The sequence below is a fragment of the Plenodomus lingam genome, assembly GCF_022343315.1.
Source record: "Plenodomus lingam strain CAN1 chromosome Unknown scaffold_20, whole genome shotgun sequence".
Classification (NCBI taxonomy): Eukaryota; Fungi; Ascomycota; class Dothideomycetes; order Pleosporales; family Leptosphaeriaceae; genus Plenodomus; species Plenodomus lingam.
In genome coordinates this window covers 2,479,715-2,498,269 of record NW_027093974.1, presented here as the reverse complement: position 1 = coordinate 2,498,269, position 18,555 = coordinate 2,479,715, and the positions used below count along the sequence as shown (strand labels likewise).

The 18,555-nt window shown below is 43.9% G+C and overlaps 4 protein-coding genes across 4 annotated transcripts; 2 read left to right on the top strand and 2 right to left on the bottom strand.

The window, feature by feature from the left end:
* Positions 1-7,949: 7,949 nt before the first annotated feature.
* IAQ61_011892 (uncharacterized protein) lies at positions 7,950-10,055 on the bottom strand. The gene is made up of 3 exons (XM_003844424.2): positions 9,384-10,055; positions 9,273-9,313; positions 7,950-9,218 (listed from the first exon to the last, which is right to left on the bottom strand). The coding sequence occupies exons 1-3, from the start codon at positions 9,660-9,662 to the stop codon at positions 8,525-8,527; spliced, it is 1,014 nt and encodes a 337-aa protein (XP_003844472.1). The 5' UTR covers positions 9,663-10,055; the 3' UTR covers positions 7,950-8,524.
* A 1,267-nt stretch (positions 10,056-11,322) lies between these two features.
* On the top strand, positions 11,323-13,028 carry IAQ61_011891 (uncharacterized protein; the record flags this gene model as incomplete). Its single annotated transcript, XM_066099389.1, has 4 exons — positions 11,323-11,766; positions 11,797-11,938; positions 11,968-12,526; positions 12,608-13,028. 4 exons carry the CDS (start codon positions 11,323-11,325, stop codon positions 13,026-13,028), a joined length of 1,566 nt encoding a protein of 521 aa, XP_065950908.1.
* A 10-nt stretch (positions 13,029-13,038) lies between these two features.
* On the bottom strand, positions 13,039-13,627 carry IAQ61_011890 (uncharacterized protein; the record flags this gene model as incomplete). Its single annotated transcript, XM_003844422.2, has 2 exons — positions 13,039-13,338; positions 13,415-13,627. The coding sequence occupies 2 exons, from the start codon at positions 13,625-13,627 to the stop codon at positions 13,039-13,041; spliced, it is 513 nt and encodes a 170-aa protein (XP_003844470.2).
* A 501-nt stretch (positions 13,628-14,128) lies between these two features.
* On the top strand, positions 14,129-17,745 carry IAQ61_011889 (uncharacterized protein). Its single transcript, XM_003844421.2, has 3 exons — positions 14,129-15,600; positions 15,874-16,507; positions 16,564-17,745. Exons 1-3 carry the CDS (start codon positions 14,282-14,284, stop codon positions 16,618-16,620), a joined length of 2,010 nt encoding a protein of 669 aa, XP_003844469.2. The 5' UTR covers positions 14,129-14,281; the 3' UTR covers positions 16,621-17,745.
* The last annotated feature ends 810 nt before the right edge of the window (positions 17,746-18,555 follow it).

Here is an 18,555-nt window from a genome sequence, read left to right as displayed (position 1 = left end):
AAGATACGTGTAAGCACTATTATATAATAGAGGAATATTACAGATAACTTTATAGGAGCACTAGGGGAGTACTTTAATAAAACTTTAGGATTAATAATAGTAGTAGGGAGCTTTATAGAGTCTAGCCTAGCACTTATATAGTTATATAGTAGTGTAGCTAATTTTAGGTTATAGTACCTATTTATAAAGGAAGCGCGTAATATATATAAGAAGCAACTTAATAAAATACGCTTAGCAATATAGTATATCTACGCTAATTACGCTAAATTTAGTTAGAAATACCTAAGCTAATTTACCCTACAAGTTAGTTAGATATACTAAGGATATATAGATGTAAGGTACCTCCTATATTATATAGGTCTAGACTAGCTTGCTAGCTTCCTAAACTTAGAGGTATACTATAGAATATAGGGTTAAAACTAGTTAAAAGATAATTTTATTAATATTACTAACTAGCATAGGGTCTAGGTTATAATTGCTAAGCTAATAGGAAAGGTAGATGCTATCTTAAAGGTAAAGAAGGAACTAGAGGACTATTTCTTGTAATGTATTAGGGCAATTATTTATTACTACGTAATAGGCCTATATACCTTACCTAGACTAACGCTTAAAGGTATAAGTAACCTACGTAACTTTAATATACGCTATAGAGAGGAGGATAGTGCTTACGCTAGGATTTAGCGCCTAGTGCTATAATAGTATAGGAAGTTAGAGAACTAGGTAGGGGTGCTACTTAGTATAATCCCCCTAAGCAAATAGATATAGAAAAAGGGTATAAGGTTATTAATAAACTATAGGATACTAGTGCTAAAAGAAATTAAAGATATCCTAGCTAGCTCTCTATAAGGAAGCAGAGAAGTAGCTAAAAAGAAAGTAGAGGAGGAGAGGGTAACACAAGAGATTAAGAATCTAGGTTATAACTAGCTACCTAGGACTATATCCTACGCTAGACGTGCCTAGACTATACTACTAGATAGGAGTGTGGTCTAGAATAGAGGACTATTAAGGTTAGGAAGTATAGCAAGGGAGTTATAGAGTTATAAGAAGAGGATAGAGGATATGCTAGATACTACCCTAGGAGAAATTAAATTAGCTACCTATATCTTAGAGGAAGAATCTCTAGCAGAATTGCCTATATAGAGGATAATAAGAGTATAAGGAAGACACGCTGCCTAGCTCTTAAAAAGGATAGGAGAGAATATTTACTAGGAGTTTAGTATTATTAGCTAATATATAGTAGTAGGCCTATAACTATAGGATACTAATATAGAGGTAATAAATAAATTACGCAACTCTTTACCTAGACTACTTAAGGAACTTAATAAGACTCTAGATACTAAGATAATAATACTAGAAGAAGAGGGTGTTACTAAAGATAAGCATGCTATAGTTAAGAATAAAGCACCCTATTAGTATAAAAACTAACGCTCCGCACTATAATTAATTGCTACTAGGATTAGAAGTAGCGCACTTAATAACACTAAGCAAAGGAAGCTAGTTAAAGCATAGTACTACAAAGTTACTAATTGCAGCACTATCTAGGACGCTAAAGGGAGGATAGTATAGGATTTAAATTAGGTATGCTTTAGCTACTTAAAGTTTATTACTAGCAAGATAGGGCTCTACACTTAGACTCTAAATATAGAGGTAAGTAATAGATAGCTAAACGTGCTATACTATAAGCCTAGAGAATAGGGAAATTTGCAAGCTAACCTAGTTACTGCAGTAGCTTTTACTAAGCTGTTTAACTAAGATTATACCTCTAAGGATCTATAAGCTTATTACTACTAGCTAAAGAAGATAGTACTAATAATTAACTAGGCTTAACTATAACAGGTGATAAGATTTAAGCAGAGTTACTAAGGCTTCTTATAGAAAGGAAGTATAACCCTAGATACCTTTACCTAGATCTATAAAGACCTAGAACTAGTAAGGATAGTAGATAAGTGCTTTAAGATATATAAATAGCACTTAAGGGAGATAAAGTAGGTAGCTAATTTAGGGTAGTGCAGGACTATATACTACTCTATTATTTAATAGCTAGTGCAAGGGGATATAGGATACTAGCTCTAATACGCTATAATCTAGGAAACTATAAACCTAATCTTATACTTATACTATACTAAGTACGCCTAGGCAGGAGACTAGACCTTCTTTTGTTACGTAGACGTAAACCTTTCTAAGGTAGCGTAGTTAGGACAAGGGCTTAAGATAATCTAAGGCTTAGTTTCTTTTAATAATAAGGACTAAGATAACTACACTAAGCTTCTAATTAGGTTTAAAGAAGTATAGAAGAATTAGGTAAATTAGATAGATAGAGGATTAAGGAGGAACAAGAGGGCCTATATCTAAGTATAGGAAGATAGGGTGCACTAGCCTAAAGAGCTAAGGGAGAAGTGCCCTATAGTAAAATAGGAGAAGGAGATCTGCTAAAAAGAATAGGCAAGGATTATAAGCCTAGTAATACTATATAGATCTACTAGACCTACTACTTAAATATGGTGTACAGTTCTACTATAGTATATAAAAGTATAGGATAATATAATAATAATAGAGGTGCTAGAGATAGGGATATATATAGAGATTGCACTAGCCTACCTATAGATAAGTATAGCCCTAAAGACTCTATTAGGGCACCTAGTTAAATATAGTAGAGTCTAATAGCAGTTTCCTAGGGACGTCTAGGCTACCTACTTAACCTAGATCTTAAAGGTAATTATATATTAGGTTTAATAGGATAACCCTTTAGTAAAGGTAGAGATCTAGAAGTACCTAATAGGAGATTTAAATAGAGAAAAGATAGGAGTATAGATTAGGAAGAGTTAGGTTAAGATAGTAAAAGAGTTAAAGAAGAATTAGGCTATCTACATTAAGAATAAGAAGCTTGTATTTAGTAAGGATAAGGACGCTAGGGTACTAGACTAATCCTACTTTAGTATAAAGGGAGTACAGCCTACTAAGGTAGGAGAGTAGTAGAGGTATAATAGATAGATTAAGTAATTAGAGACTCTAGATACTGTTAAAAAGTATCTAGGAGCTATTAAGGAGGAACAGAAGGTAGAGGGATCTAGGCGTCTAGGGCTAGGCTATCTAGGAAGTCTAGCTAGGGCGTAGAGGAGAACTGTCTTGTTAAGTTTAGGTTTAAGATTAGAGACCCTAGATACTCCTACTCCCTCACCTAAAGCTTAACAAGCTAGGAACTAGGGTTGTAGACTAGGAGGAGGAGAGTAAGGTCTAAGCTTAATAGGGCTAAGCTTAAAGGAGGGGGAGGTTTATACTGTGGTAAGGGATATATAGGAGGAAAACAAGGCTTAGCCTAAAAGGTTAGGCGGATTAAATAGTATAAAGGTATAAAGGATTAGAGGATAGGATAATAATAACTCTAGCAGACTTGACTTTAACTCTATAATATTATTATTTCACTTATGTTGCTATATTAAACCCCTATCCTCTACTATAGGATTACTACTATTAAACCTTGCCCCTCCTACTTCTCCTGGTTTAAATAGGTTACTCTCCCTAATAGTTTATTACTAAACTTTCTCTAGTAATATATTAGAAACATGTTAAGAACGTGTTTAGGGTATACTTATACTATAGAATTCCTTACTACTATACCTTACTTAATAGAAGAGCTCCCTTTAGTAGATAATTATAGTACTATTATCTTCTTCTTTAAAATTAGCTAATATATAAGGAAGATATAGTAGTAAAGTATATTTATAATAGGTAGGCTATAGGTAATATATTAGTAATATATTATAAATATATTATTCTTTATATATATCTAGTAGTAGTGTCTTAATCCTTATACTAAGCCTAGTGTATAAAGATAAGAAGAAAGGATAGAGATAATAGGGTATTATAGCTTAAAACTATAGTAGGCTATAAATAGTATAGCGTGTAAAATTTTTTTACTTTATATAGAATATATCTATAATACTTTCTAAACACGTTTACGCACTATAAGCTCTCTCTCTACCTCTTTAACTACTACTTCTCGCTATTATAGGCGTAGAAGTGCCTCTTTCTACTTAAGTTCCTATTCTCTCCTCTTTAAGTTAAACTCTACCTACTCTTGCTTCCTTTTAAACTCTTCTTATTCTTATATTAGTCTACTAGGTAGATAAAGTAGGGGACTAGAGGGTATTAGTAGAGGGCTTAATAGGAGGGGTAGTAAACTAGAGTCTCTATATAAACGTGTTAGCAACGCGTTAATAATATATTTATTTAAATTTTATATCTATATCTCCCCTTATAAGGGGGATAACCCTGTATATATTCTTATAGGACTAGGAAGTCTAGTAAGTAACTAGGCACAATATAGACTTAGAGTTAACCTCCTCTTTCTTAGTATCTTAACGTGTCTAGATAAATTAGATATAGTAAGGAATTCTTTATCCTTATTAGAAATCTCTTAGTCTATTATCTTATTTTTCTACTCTAAGAATATATTAGTAATATATTTAAAACGCGTTCTATATAGTCTTACTTAGCTCTTAGCCTATATTATTATTATACCTCTAGCTTATTAAGAGCGTATTATAATCTATATATTAGCTACTATACCTATCTCTTATTGTATACTTATCTATATCTTACTTATCTATCTTAATTACCCTTTATATAATATATTAGCAACGCATCTATAACACGTTTAATATACTTATATCCTTACCCCCTATATTAAGGGTAGTTTTGTGCTAGTATAATAACCCTTTAATCTAGCCTATTTAGTAGTATTTAATATAGTTTCTAGTAAGTCCTATATAGCCTTAGGAAGATTACTATAACTCTAAATAAGCCTAGCTATAATAATTATATGCCTCTTATACTTTACCTAGTTCTTAATAGCTTTAAGTCTTTCTTTACCTTTTAACGTGTTAGTAACGCGTTAAGAATATATTCTAGCTTAGCCCTACTTTTAATTAGATTATAGAGTTTATAGTACTTAGTTTAGGTCTCTATATTAAGTAGTAACTATAGCTACCCCTATAGTAAGTCTATTATATAAGGGGATAATAGGCAAGTATAGTGTATACTTCTTATAAAATAAACTTAATAGAAGCGCTAGCAGTTTATTAACTACTACTACTATATATAATATTAGGGATCTATAAGGCTAAGATAGCGCCTAAAGCCTATAATATATTAGGAACACGTTACTAACACGTTTCTAAAGGTACTAACTAGCTATTTGCTTACTATCTATATTAATAGTTACACTATAAAATCCTTCTATATAGAGATAGAACTACCTTATAGGCTAGCTACCACGCTTAGCTATAAGAGAAAAGAAGTGGGTAAATACAATCTTATATATCTTTAACTTCTTAGAGTCTATAATAATTTAACTAAGGGTAATAACTAGAATATATTAGTAATATATTCTTAATATATTAATATAAGTATTACTCTTTCTATAATCCTATAAGAAGATAGTAAAGAGCACCTTACTCTATCTACCTATAAGCCTCTTAAAGGATATATCTATCTAAAATATTTTCTATTTTAGCAAGATCTTTACCTACTTATTAAAGAAGTATATAATAATAGTTCTAATAAGAGAGGAAGTAATATACTAGATATATACCTACTAGGGTATAAGAATGTGTTTAGAACGCGTTTATAATATATTAACCTACTATAGTTAGTTTCTAATAGTTTAATTTCTACTTAAATATTATACCCTTAATATCCCTACTAAATAGAAAGTAAGTAAGCTTCTAACGTGTAATAAGCTAGGCTATTCTATCCTTATTTATAAAAGCCTTATTAAAGCCTACTATTAATATATAGCCCTTACTCTTTAAATATAAGAGAAGCTAGGTAGACTTAAGGAAATTAGCTAAATATATTACTAATATATTACTAATATATTTATCTAGCTACTTATAGTATAAGGTTTATAAGGTAAGCTATAGATATAGAATATTAATATAGGCCTTAAGAGCTACTTATATTAGGATAAATAGAGGTAGAGGGGTATATAAATAAGTTCCTATAGTAATAAGGAGGAAATATAGGAGTTACTAAAGGTTATCTAGGATAATAATATAGTATTCTACTATATACTTATTATACCTCTATATCTTTCCCTACCTATATAGGTAATCTATACCTAAACCTATTACTAATATATTTATAATATATTCTAAAAGCACTTACTATATATTTTTATATTACTTATTTATAGACTAATTATATTATATATAGTAGATAATAATTATAGTAAGCTATATAAAAAGAGCTATTAGAGGTATTCTAAATTAATATTATTTATAACCTAGTATATATAGTAGCGTTTAGTATATAGACTTAAGTAGTATACTTTATATCTAATAAACCACTTATATTACCTAGCTAGCAGCTATAACTTATTAGTAATATATTTAGAACATGTTTAATAAGAATATATACCTAGTTCTATTATTATCCTATATATAGCTTACACGTAGGCGTTATAGGCCTATAGAGACCCCTCTTATTAGACCTACGTCTAAGGGTAATATATAGCCTAGATACTTTATTATAATATATTATAAACGTGTTAAGAAGCTATTATACCTAGTTACTTTCTTCTTCCCTATACTTAAAGTTTCTTATAGTAATACACTCTAGATTTCCTATAGATTTATATACTCTTTTAGCATAATTTTATTATATATATATAAGCGTAGGTTATCTTAAAGATATTTATAGTACTTTATTCCTATATACTTATATTTCTATCTACGCCTATATATATTTAGGTAAGGACTAAATATTAGTTAGTTAGAGGAAATAGCTAACTTAGAATATTAGAACTATAATATATTTAGAACATGTTAAGAATATATTTATAGTATCTTATATTAAGTACCTACTTTAGTATAGCCTTCTTAGATATTAGTTCCTTAAATATAAGTTAAGTAAGGCGTATATAGTACGTATAGCCTTTCTCTAGGCTTATAGGATACTATAGAATAGTAGAGAGCTATATAATAGTTTTAGCCTTAAGGGTGTTACCCTTACTATTTCCCCTAGATAAATAGATATAATCCTATATTAACGTGTTATAAATATATTCTTAATATATTTATAAATAGAATAAACCCTTAGAATAGGTATTAGAGACTAAATATCCTCCTCTATAGTATCTTCTTTAATTATAATAGTCTTAACTAGATTACTAAGGGTAAAGTCTAGTTTAAGATTAAGCACCTCTAGCTTATTAAGTACTAAATTATAGAGGAAGAATAAGTTATCTATAAGATAGATATTAAAGAATATAATATATTATAAATATATTATAAATATATTTCTATATAATTAATATTATATGTGCGAAATAAGTATACTAGGCTATAGACCCCTATATAGTAGGGTCTGGTTAATCTACAGATTACGACTTTGCGTTAGTCTATGGACGGACCCATTTTTCCTATGGTCAGTTGACATGCTGCCTCGTCCAAAAACCCTGCGCCCAAGAGCATTGCATTGCGTGGGAATTCCAGGTGTGCGGGTGGTGGATGGGGAGGGATGCAGGTACAATACGGGGGTGGAGGAGAGGGGGGATATGTGGTAGGAGTATGGTGCTGGGGTTGGGGTTACATGTGGATGGGGATGGATGGGGATGGGATGGGGATGGATGGGATGGGATGGGGATGGATGGGATGGGATGGGGATGGATGGGATGGGATGGGGATGGATGGGATGGGGATGGATGGAATGGGGATGCAGAGGAGACAAAGTCTAAACTCCAAACTCCACGCTCTAAACCCCCACCCTCATCTCCAGAATTCCCACAAGCTAGCAAATATATACACCAAATATCCAATGCACGTAAAACCACGTCAGCACATTTCACCCTCTACTTCGTTCCTGTTGCGCTAGTTCAACGGCAGAGGCAGAGAGAGGTACCTCTACGAAAATATGCACCCGCCAAAAAAAGTACACATTCAAACAAATCACATGCACCCAACCAATCTTATACAAACAACGATTACGATTTCTCTCGCAAACCGTCCGTTCTCAACATTGCATTTATGTCTACATGGGGATAAAATGCCAGAGTTTGAAGAAGCTCCGTCTCCCTTCTTGTCCTCGGTCCAGCCCGTATTGCCCAAAAAAAAAACGTAAAAAAATGGCCGAGTTGCTTGTTGTTTGCGCCGAAGCCTCGTGCGGTTGTGCCAAAAACGCCTACGCCTACGCCTGCGTCTGCTTGACCTACTCTATGTACATGGTGTTTCGGCTTGTACAACGATGAGGCTAGCGGAATGGCCCTTCTATAAGCTCTTCGATACGAAGAGCGCATCTTGAATAAGATGCGCCAAGAAGAAAAGCAAAAAGTTAAACAGTGCTAGTCTGACTGGTAAGCCCAGGGGAAAAATAGTATGGTGGAGAAATGAACAACAGGGGGCTGACGAAAGAAGTGAAGAATGCGAAGCAGCCGTCATGATGAATCAACGCCGGAAAATGCGACTCTCTGTACTCCGGAACCAAAATGTGGTACGCAATAAAAAGTGGTGGAAATGAAGATTGTCTAGACCTCATGTCTATCGTCTAGCTCAAAACTCTTTTGGCTTATGCGGCGGTAAAAGGGCACGCGCGGACTCAGGAAGCGAATTCTTGGCGAAGTGGGCGAGGATGGCCGCGAATTCGATCGCTTGTTGGTCAGGAAGAAGATTTTATACAGCAGGCCGAGTATCGAGAAGCCAATGGCGAATCCAATAAACGTGACAAAGAGCCAGTGCTTAGCCATCCAGAAGATGACCTTGACATCGGTTTGGTGCCAGCTGTTGCCCAGGTGGTGGGTGAAGAAACTCCAGGGATGGTTGTTGTACTCGTCGGGAAAGAGGATGCGCACGCGATCTTGGTCGAGGGGGTCCGCGTTGTTGTAGTGGCGCCAGATGATGCTGAGGAAAAGCGGGCCGGTAGAGGCCATGACGGTGATGTAGGGAAGTGGCCACCGGCGGTTGTAGTCGGTCAACGAGTCAATGGCCTTGAGGAAGAAGGGATGGCGGGGAATGGCGCCCATGGCATCGTTGGAAATGCCAGTGGGAAGGGTTCGACGAACCCAGGCCGGGTAGGCGAGGAGCGGGTCGAGACTGCGGTTGCATCCATCGTCTAGATCAATGTAGATGCCACCAAAGTGATGCAGCACAAAGTATCGAATGGCATCGGCGCGCTGAATGGGGTACGGGTAGCCGTCAAAGGTTTCGAGGAACCATGGGTATCTACGGCAGGTTAGACTAAGGGCGAAGGGCACATGTTGGAGTGTGAAGACGTACTCGGCAGCAATGAACTCGCGCGACTTCTTATCAGTCCATAGCTAGAGCCAGTCAGTATGCTTGTGTTCATGGTAGCCATCGTTGTCAAGGCTTTGCTGGTGTGCGCCGTACCTTGTACTCGTAGTCGGGGTGCAAGTCCAAGCAGCTCTGCTGGGGGCCCTTCCAGTGTTTCGGTATGCTCTCGTTGATGTAGGTCTGGTGGATGATCTTGGGGATCAATTGTGGCTGCTGGCTAATGGTACCAGAATTGGGGGCGGGCAGTTCGCCGCGGAGAATGGCATCCTCACGGCCCGTGGCGATCAACAGGCCCAACAAAGTCCACACGCTGTGAACGGCGAAACCGAGGACCAAAATGGTCACGACAATAAATATGGTGACGCCTCTCCGCATGGCGACTGCTGTTCCTCGCGTGCGCTGGACGGTGCTGTGCTGTGTTGTGCTGCGCGGCCGCTTCTGTAGGCCGGTCTCCTTTTTTTTTTCTTTGGGGGGTTGTGGTGAGGGCACGGGGCAGGGTAGCACCGAAGGCGGGTGCAAAGACGCGCGCTCGCGGGAAGTGGTCCCAGTGGATCAGTCAATAGTAGATGGCGTGTGAAAGAAATGGCATTCGGGTGGTGGGAGGACCGTGTGAGCAAAGACTTGGGAAGCAGAGAAGGGCTACTAAGAGAGAGAGAGAGAGAGAGAGAGAGAAAGAGAGAAAGAATAAGAGAAAAGAGAGCAGCAGCTGGAGGAGGGCGGTACTGTTAGTGGCAGGAGTTACTACTAGGAGGCAGTGCACCCAGCAACCCAGCCAGCCAGCGCGAGAGAAGCGCCAAAGAAGCGCCAATTTCGCTACGGAGAGAAAGACCCTGGCGCAGATGGAAGGCGCGACCCACACTGCCACACACATGCCCGCACTGTGCACAGTCTGCGCCCCGCTAGTCTCTACTTGGACAGTACCAGTCTTGTGGCCAGTAAGCATCCCCATCTCCATGTTCCCCCGCCCCCACCGCGCCCCCTGAACGCCCAGGTACCGGTTGCCGCGTGCATAGTGTACACAGTACAGTAGGCACAGTGCAGCACAGTACAGTGCAGTACAGTACAGTACTATACAACCAAGTACCACCCACCTGTCCACCTACAATACGGTAGCACAACGCTCTTCACTTGTCCCAGCACGGTCGAGGTTGCGGGCTTGCTACTCTACACAAACACTGCGCAACGCACCGACACCTGTCTTATAGTAGGCATGGTATGCATACATCTACCGTCTGACTGCGACGACATGACGAACACCTGCAGCCTACTACGCATCCGATATCTGGGTTCGGCGTGTGGGTGACGTGACGAGATGGCCGTCTCATACAGCACCATGAAGAGGCATGCACATCGAGTCCTGCTAGATTGATGAGGCCATGCTCTGCTCTCTCTCCCTCGATCGATCGATCAGACTGGACAACGACGACGACGACGACGACGACGATGATGATGGTACACAATCCATGTCCCGTGTGTGTATGTAGCTAGGTAGTTACTGTGCTGATAAGCGAATGGTGATGACGTAGGAAGGCTTGCGACTACTCTGCTTCTACCTAGCTCGATCTACTTAAACAAGCTTACACATTGCCATCTTCACGCCAATGCCAGCAATAGAAGCAGCGGTTCGGCGGCCCGTCCAGGACGGGCAATCCACCCGCATCGCTTTCTAAATGGTCGCTACTTGACCATCTCACGCTCGAATCGCCATGTCCATGGTAGATGGACACATGCATGGCTTATCCAAACTGCGACTTCCACTCAACGCTCGCATCCTTGGCCGTCACCGCCTCATCGTTGAACCGCTCTCACTCCCCCTCATCTGCACGCGAATCATGTCACCCTCCACATCCCAGCCAATCGCCTTTTCCCCAATCCCATTGCATCTGATAGAGCCACGCGTCTCCTGCCTCTCGTCTTTCGCCCTTCCCCTCCCCCCCCTCCCATCTACTCCAGCCTATTCCTATGTTGTTCCACCAAAACCTATCCGCCTAACCCCCCTCGGGCACACCTACTAATCGAATCTTCATCTACCTACATGGCCCCCCTGCTTTGGTTGCTGGGCTACCTCGTACTCACCACACTCACCATCACCTCAGCTGCGCCGACATCCAACACCACAGCCCTTGCCCACCACGCCGAGGACCTACAAGCACAAGACTCTGTCAATCATGGTGAAACCTCCACTTCACGAACCGCCTTTACAGCCCTGTGTTTGAGCAGTGTATCCACGCTGACGTGTTTGGCTGGTAACATGTCAGACAAACTCCACTGCTTGCTGCCGTTGACAGGACAAGGGAATCGCGTGCAGAGTATGGGCATACAGCAGCTCAAATCCCCAAACTTTTCCCAAGTACTCGTCCTACTCCTGTTCGCTTTCTCCACGTCCTTTGTCGTCTCGGCTGCTATCGTGACCATAGGGCTTGATCTTGCGACCGCAAGCACCTGCCGTATAGCTGTACATTTTTGCCTAGCTTTCTACGTAGGTAGCAAAGTCATCATGTGAGTTCAGCTTTGTCGACAAGAAGAAATCCTGCGTCGTCAGTACAGCCATCGGGAGGACACAATCATCTTCACCAAAGCACAGCTGGAAACGCAGTCCTGTAGCCGATACGACACCAGGATAATGCGATACCCGGCTTTCACAACTAACGGTATGCATGCAGATATGTCTTCCTGGTAGAAAGAGCCCATGCCATTCGCGCCCCTTTCAGGCAAAGACACTTCGACAAATTGTGGCTCTTCAGCATGCTGGCCATCGGACTCGGCTTCGGAAGCACCGCCATCACTGGTTTCATCTGGCCAATAGCTGAACTCGGTAGGGACAATCAGCGATGTCATATTGGCTTGAAACGCCGGGTTACGATTGTGCTTCTCGTGGTCGATGTTTGGCTCAATGTCTTTCTCACGCTCATCTTCGTCTATCTCATCAGTCCGTCAGTTCGGTCCATGGACATTTCCTTTCTTTCTTTCCCTGCCAGCCGGTTTACAATGTGTCTGGGAAACATGTGCCACCGGTCCAAGAACAAAGTGGACGTGGACCTTCACAGATCCAATCCGCGTGTTGTACACCAGATGGAGCATCTGCTTGTCAAGACTTTGGTAGGCTCCATCTTCATCATGGTTCCTACTACAGCCAACTTGACTGCATTGTGCATCTTCGAGGGACGAGAATTGGGCTGGGTAAGGCGGCCAAGCATGCTTTCCTCGTTGCCACCGCTTATCTTGGCTTTGCGTTCTAGGTCTGTCTGACCATATGCGTGCTGGACGGTTGGTTTCCTCATGGCCTGCCCCTTTCCCACCCCACTAACCATGTGCCCTAGTAACTTGGCAGACCTGTGTGTTCCACTGGCTCACAGAGGGCATCAGCGAGGCCAGGCAAAAGGCGTCGGCAGGGTCAGTCAGGAAGCCGAAGCCTCACTCGGTCCCTCTAAACTGAGATATGGCTCATTAATCACAATGCACAGGTCACGGAATTCCGAAGTCATTCAGAGATCCCGAACAACACACTCTCCCGTTCTGCGGCCGAAAAAAGTCCCTTATTCATCCTCTATCATATCGGAATCGTCGTCTGGTGAAGACAAGGAAGAAGCACCAGGAAAAACGGACTTGGAGGGACAAGTGGAGCAGGCGCCGAAGCTCTCTAGTCCTGAAGCAAACACTTCGTCGGACGATACACATTGGAAGGAGTCTAATCGAACAACGCTCGTGACAGATTCTACGTGTCCTTCTCAGCTACGCTGAATGCTGGCCTTCAAAAGTCCGAGTCCTCCTCCTCGATGATGGCGGAAGAAAGGAGGCCCTTGCGCCTGCGGAACTCGGGCACCTTCTTCATGATGCCAGGGGGGATGGTAGGTGCACGATGAAAACTTTCTTCCTTTTTGGTAGCCTTGGCCGCCCGATACTCTGCCACGGTACGGGTCCTTTGGCGAGGCTTGGGTACGACTGATGGATGGAGGTTGAGAGCAGATGACAGCAATTGAACGATGATGTAAAGGAGGACGCCTGTGATGCAACCGATGAGGGCCGCTGTGCCAAGATAGATGTATAGTGTCTGTACGGTACCTCTTAGCTTGCAAGCCATGTGTAAAAGGGGAAAATGGTTGGCAAGCCGTGCACAGCATTCTTACCTCGATGCGTTGGAGCCATGCGAGACTGAATGGAATTGACAAGATGTTGACGAGGACATGCGCAGCGTGGATAAAGGGTAGTAGAAGAAAGAAGGCGACACGATAGAAAGGGGCTAGGAGGAAGGCGAGGGAGGCGAAGAGTCTGCTAATGGGCCACCAGATGAGGTGTAAAGCGAGGAAGAAGATTGTGAGTGCTTGTTCCCAGTAGGCCATTGCTTGACGCGGTAGTGGGAGGTGTGGATGGCTCAGTTGGTGGGGGTGGTGGACAGAATGGTTAGGGGATGCGCATTGTGACGTATGGATGTGGATGATGTGGTGAGAAGAGGATAGCAAAGCCGTCGGTCTGGGTTCCTAAGTCAGGAAGGACAAGGTACCGGTACGTAGAAGGTGGAAGAGAGTTTGGGTGGTAGAGATTGCTGTCTGTCTGTGTCGAGGGTGGGTAGGTAGGTAGGTAGTAGTGAGTAGTGAGTAGTAAGTAGTAGGTAGTAAGTAGTAAGTAGGCAACTTCAAGATGGGGTACCATTGGCTCGTGCACTAAAATCATCGGCAATGGGGGGAGATGGAGGGGAGAGGGGGGCCGATGGGGGGGAATGTCATGTCATTGCCAAAAGATCCCTGTGTGCGGGCGGGCTGCATGCATTTCCGAGACGGGCGATAGCTTGCAGCGTTGTCTCCTCATGGTGACCTTTTTGTCTCAGTCTCTCTCTCTCTCTCTCTCTCTCTCTCTCTCTCTCTCTTTCTCTCTTGTTCTCGAGGATTCACGTCCATGTATGCTCACGCCGCTTCCCCAGATCCACGTCCTCGTCCACGTCCACGGCAACGGCAACGGCAACGGCAGCAGCGAACAGCCGCCTTCCTAAAGCGGCCATGGGGAACCAGAGCTCACGCTCCTCGACGCCCGCGTCGACTCCGCAATCGCCTGCCGCCGTCGCCAACGTGACCGTGTCACATGTTGCTCGTTCTGGTTCTGGTTCTGGTTCTGGTTCTGGTTCTGGTTCTGGTTCTGGTTCTGGCTCTGGCTCTACTAATACTACTACTACTACTGCTGCTGCTGCTGCTGCTGCTACCACTTCATCTTCTTCTTCCTCTGCCCATCAGGATCGTGACCGTGACCGTGACCGTGAGCGCAACCGCGACCGGCCCTCTTTGCACGCCTCACACGCCCCGCTTGCCTCGCCCGCCTCACATCTGCCACACCACTACCACTACCATCACAACCACCATCACCATCACTACCCCACTGCCCGCCGTCGAGAATCAATTCAAGCGCTGAGCACGGCCAAAGCACAGGCGGCGCCGCCCTCTGCCACTCTTGACCACGCCGAAAGCCATCCCACCACCAACCTTCACCACCATACCCAGAACCACCTCACCCGCCCGCTCTCCCGCGGCCCCTCCAACGCAGTCGTCGCCGGTCCCTCCGCCACCACCACCGTCGCCAGCCAACTGCGCGCCGCCCACGACAGTCTGCGCCCACCATCTGCACACGACGCCAACACCAACGCTAGCGCCATGGGCAACGAGCAGAGCAGCCAAAAGGGACAAAAGGAGCACAAGGACCGGGAGAGAGAGAGGGATAGGGAAAAGGAGAGGGACAAGGAGAGGGACAAGGCGCAGCAACAGATTCCCCGCCAAATCACCCCGCCTCAACCGCAGCCACAGCCCCCCGTCTCGAGTACGACGCCAGAGTCATCACAGCAACAGCTGACCCCTCCACCACCACCGCCATCACAACCGCAACAATGTGCGTCCTCACCGCAGAGCCACCCCGTTGATGTGCCCGCACCTGCGCGCGAAGAACCTCGTGCAGAACCCCAAGATGACCTAATATCCGCAATTGACCCCGCCGATGCCTCGCAAGACTACATCCCCGCCTCCCACTTCAACCGCCCGCCCCGCCTGCCACTGCCCATCGAGGAGGAAGTTCACACTCCAGGCTCACCCATAATATCGCCCCAGGACCTCTCGAGCCCAATTGACCATGGCGAGGTCGAGGGCGCATTGCCGAAGCGCTCGTCGATGCTTAGTACCACCACGGCCGACGACGACGACCTCGGCGACGAGTTCAAGCCCAACACAGGCCGGCCAACAGTGCCCACGCTGATAGAGTGGGAGGGGCCTGGCGAGCGTGTCTATGTCACGGGCACATTTGCCGGCTGGAATCGCAAATATCGGCTGCATCGCAAGTAAGTGCACCTCTTGTTTGCTCCTTGTACCTCGACCAGCCCTGTTGTCTCGGCGCATGGGGCAAGTCGAGCCATGTCTGTTGCCTACATCCACCCGTGTGGCGGCTCACATTCTGACGCGCCGCCTGAGACACGATCAATCAGGCGTCGCAGCACACAGCAGGCTTCAAAATTTTGATCCTAATGCTGTTCCTCTTGCGTGCTCTCGAGGGTTACACCGCACACCGACAAATACAGTCACCAGCACAGTTACTGACATGAAATCCTTTATAGTGGTCCTAGTAAGAAGAAAGATGCCCTCTCCGCTTACGTCTCCATCACACCCGGCACCCACCACCTCATGTTCCTCGTCGACAACGAGATGACGACGTCGGATAAACTGCCCACGGCAGTCGACTACACAAACATCCTTGTCAACTACCTCGAAGTTTCGTACGATGACGTGCAGCCCCCCAACACGGCTGCAGCTGCCACAACGAAATCAGTATCAGGAGCAACGGACCCTGTCCAAGAACGCGACGCACCAGCTGGCACTCAACCCCCGGAAAACCGTGCACCATCCCCCACCATTGCGCCCGTCAAAGCGCCCTTGCCTGAACCCGCAAAACCTCCCGCCCCAGAGCCGACCAAAAAATATCACCAGAATATTCCACGCTACCTCCTAGACCTTGACGCGCCCGAGGAATCCTCGCGGTTTGCGCGTGCCAACGCCATGACGAGCAATCTACCGACCCCACCCACGCTCCCAGGCTTCTTGGGCAAGAGCATACTCAACGGCACGACGCCGATGAAGGATGACAGCAGCGTGCTGATTCACCCAAATCACACGGTGCTCAATCACCTTGCAACGAGCAGTATCAAGGACGGCATTCTGGCGACGAGTGCGACGACGCGGTATAAGCAGAAGGTGAGTCTTTTTCTTCATCTACAGTGGTCATGTGACGTGGACTAATGAGACTGCAGTTCCTGACGACGATTATGTATAAGCCCAAGGAGGAGAGCAGCGAGCATGTTTACTGAGGTTAAAGAGTCCGTTCTTGTTCATGTGCATGCGTGGCGCAGGTGTTTTGATGCGGGAATGGACATGCAGTACAGCCCCGTGGGCTTGAGATGTAGTACAGTCCAGTGCAAACACAAAATCGAAAATCGAAAATCGACAAATCAAAGGCGAAGTCGAAAAAGGAACGAGGAAGCTTCGGCGTCGGTAGCGCTGGCTTTGATGGACATGGACATGAAGATAGTGTTGTTACGAATAGAGGACGAGACGCTTAGATGCGGTTTGTCTAGCTATGTTGTATGCTAGCTATATTGTACACCCACTCACGCATAGCATACTTCTGTCCTGTACCCTGCGTTTCGCAGTCTTGGATGAGATGTTGTATCTTTTTAAACACGATAAGACGACCTTACCACACGCGCAATTCCAATAAAGAATAGACTCGATTAGTACCGTACATCCAGTGAGAATTTCCAAATCAAACCAATGGAAGTCTGGGTGCTTGGTGCTGTGCTTGTATCGTTGGTGCGAATACGTAGGACATTGCAAGCATTCTAAAGCAAAAGAGTAGATACAAATGGTATGCCATTGTATATTTTACCATCATGCTGTTAATAAGCACAAGCAAGACTTGCCTACCTACCCTAGTACTACTTCTCTTACCAACCCAACGCTCCCAACCTTCATCTCCAGCGCTGAGGCCAAGTCATACCTAGTCCGCCTCCTCCTTTCACGGCAGGCTAGATCATAGTGGCTAGGTTACGACGGCATGTGTTTTACGGTATTCAAAATTGTTGCTTCATCGTGTTGGTTGGATGGATAGAATGGCATAGTATAGCGTATATGGCGATACCGACACAGCGTTACGTATTGAAACACCAATGTACGCGGTCTACGCACGCAGTCGTGAAGTATGATGTGTGCAGTGGTCTAGTTGTTGTCGCCGTGGGTGGGATATGGTGTGTTGGCTGTGCTAAGTTGTGCTTGGTATTTTCAGCACTGGGTTGAAGGGTCCTGGGGTAGGCGCTGGGGGAGGTGTATTAAGAGGTGGGTTGTTTGAGGGTGGTGTGTATGTTGAGAAGAGGGTTTTGTGGGATTTTGGGGTAGGTTTGGGATGGGGTGGTGTGGGTTGTGGTGGTGGTGGTGGTGGTGGTAGGGTAAGTGAGGTGAGGAAGGTGTGGTAGAATGCATGCATACTATGCGTAGTCATGCACACTTACTTTGGTACGGTACCTACCGCACCACGCACACACCCATATGCATACAGCACCAACATATGCAATATAATGCGTCAAGCATACCTACCAAGTCTACATGACCGTCTTATTCCCGCCCCGTTTTACACGACATTAATAACCTCTCTCTTTCTCTGCGACAAGAAACATTTTCTGTAGGGTATAGTATGGAGCAAAGCTATATGGGTACATTTGAAAACAAAGCCAGCCGAATAAATACCTAGGCAATTTATTGGCGAGAAAAGTACAGCTGTGATGGGTGTTCAAATTCATCTCTGTAGGTTCCTGTATCATGTTTGCTGCAAGGTACATGTGGAAAAGATGTTGTGAAATTCGTCTTGGGTGAAATGATCTGTCTTACCTCCTGAATATGACAGCGATTTGTAAAATTCTTGTTTATTCTTGTGTGCCACTGACTGCGCGAAAAATAAATTGTGTCGCTGCCATCTCGTACAACTTCACGCTGCACTATAACAATATCATAGGATACGGAAAAATACTCGTCGTCCTGATGATACTGTACTGCATTTGGCAACATACCGTGATAAACTCTGGCGTAGTTTGAGTGCGAGATTCTTTTGGAACTGAGAGCGAAGCCGAGTGTATTGGGCATTGCGATCTTGCAGGACTGACGTCCCAGACCTGGGATTGCGAATATAATTCCATGTGTTGTAGGGGACCTAGCAGGGAGAATCTCCAGAATAACTTGGTAGATTTGGTAGG

Bases quoted from the DNA above. Each gene is read 5' to 3' on its own strand.
- IAQ61_011892 (XM_003844424.2), bottom strand. From the start codon at position 9,662: ATGCGGAGAGGCGTCACCATATTTATTGTCGTGACCATTTTGGTCCTC. The intron at 9,314-9,383 runs GTACGGCGCACA...GACTGGCTCTAG, and splicing joins ACCCCGACTACGAGTACAAG to CTATGGACTGATAAGAAGTC. The intron at 9,219-9,272 runs GTACGTCTTCAC...AACCTGCCGTAG, and splicing joins CGCGAGTTCATTGCTGCCGA to ATACCCATGGTTCCTCGAAA.
- IAQ61_011889 (XM_003844421.2), top strand. From the start codon at position 14,282: ATGGGGAACCAGAGCTCACGCTCCTCGACGCCCGCGTCGACTCCGCAA. The intron at 15,601-15,873 runs GTAAGTGCACCT...AATCCTTTATAG, and splicing joins AAATATCGGCTGCATCGCAA to TGGTCCTAGTAAGAAGAAAG. The intron at 16,508-16,563 runs GTGAGTCTTTTT...ATGAGACTGCAG, and splicing joins CGACGCGGTATAAGCAGAAG to TTCCTGACGACGATTATGTA.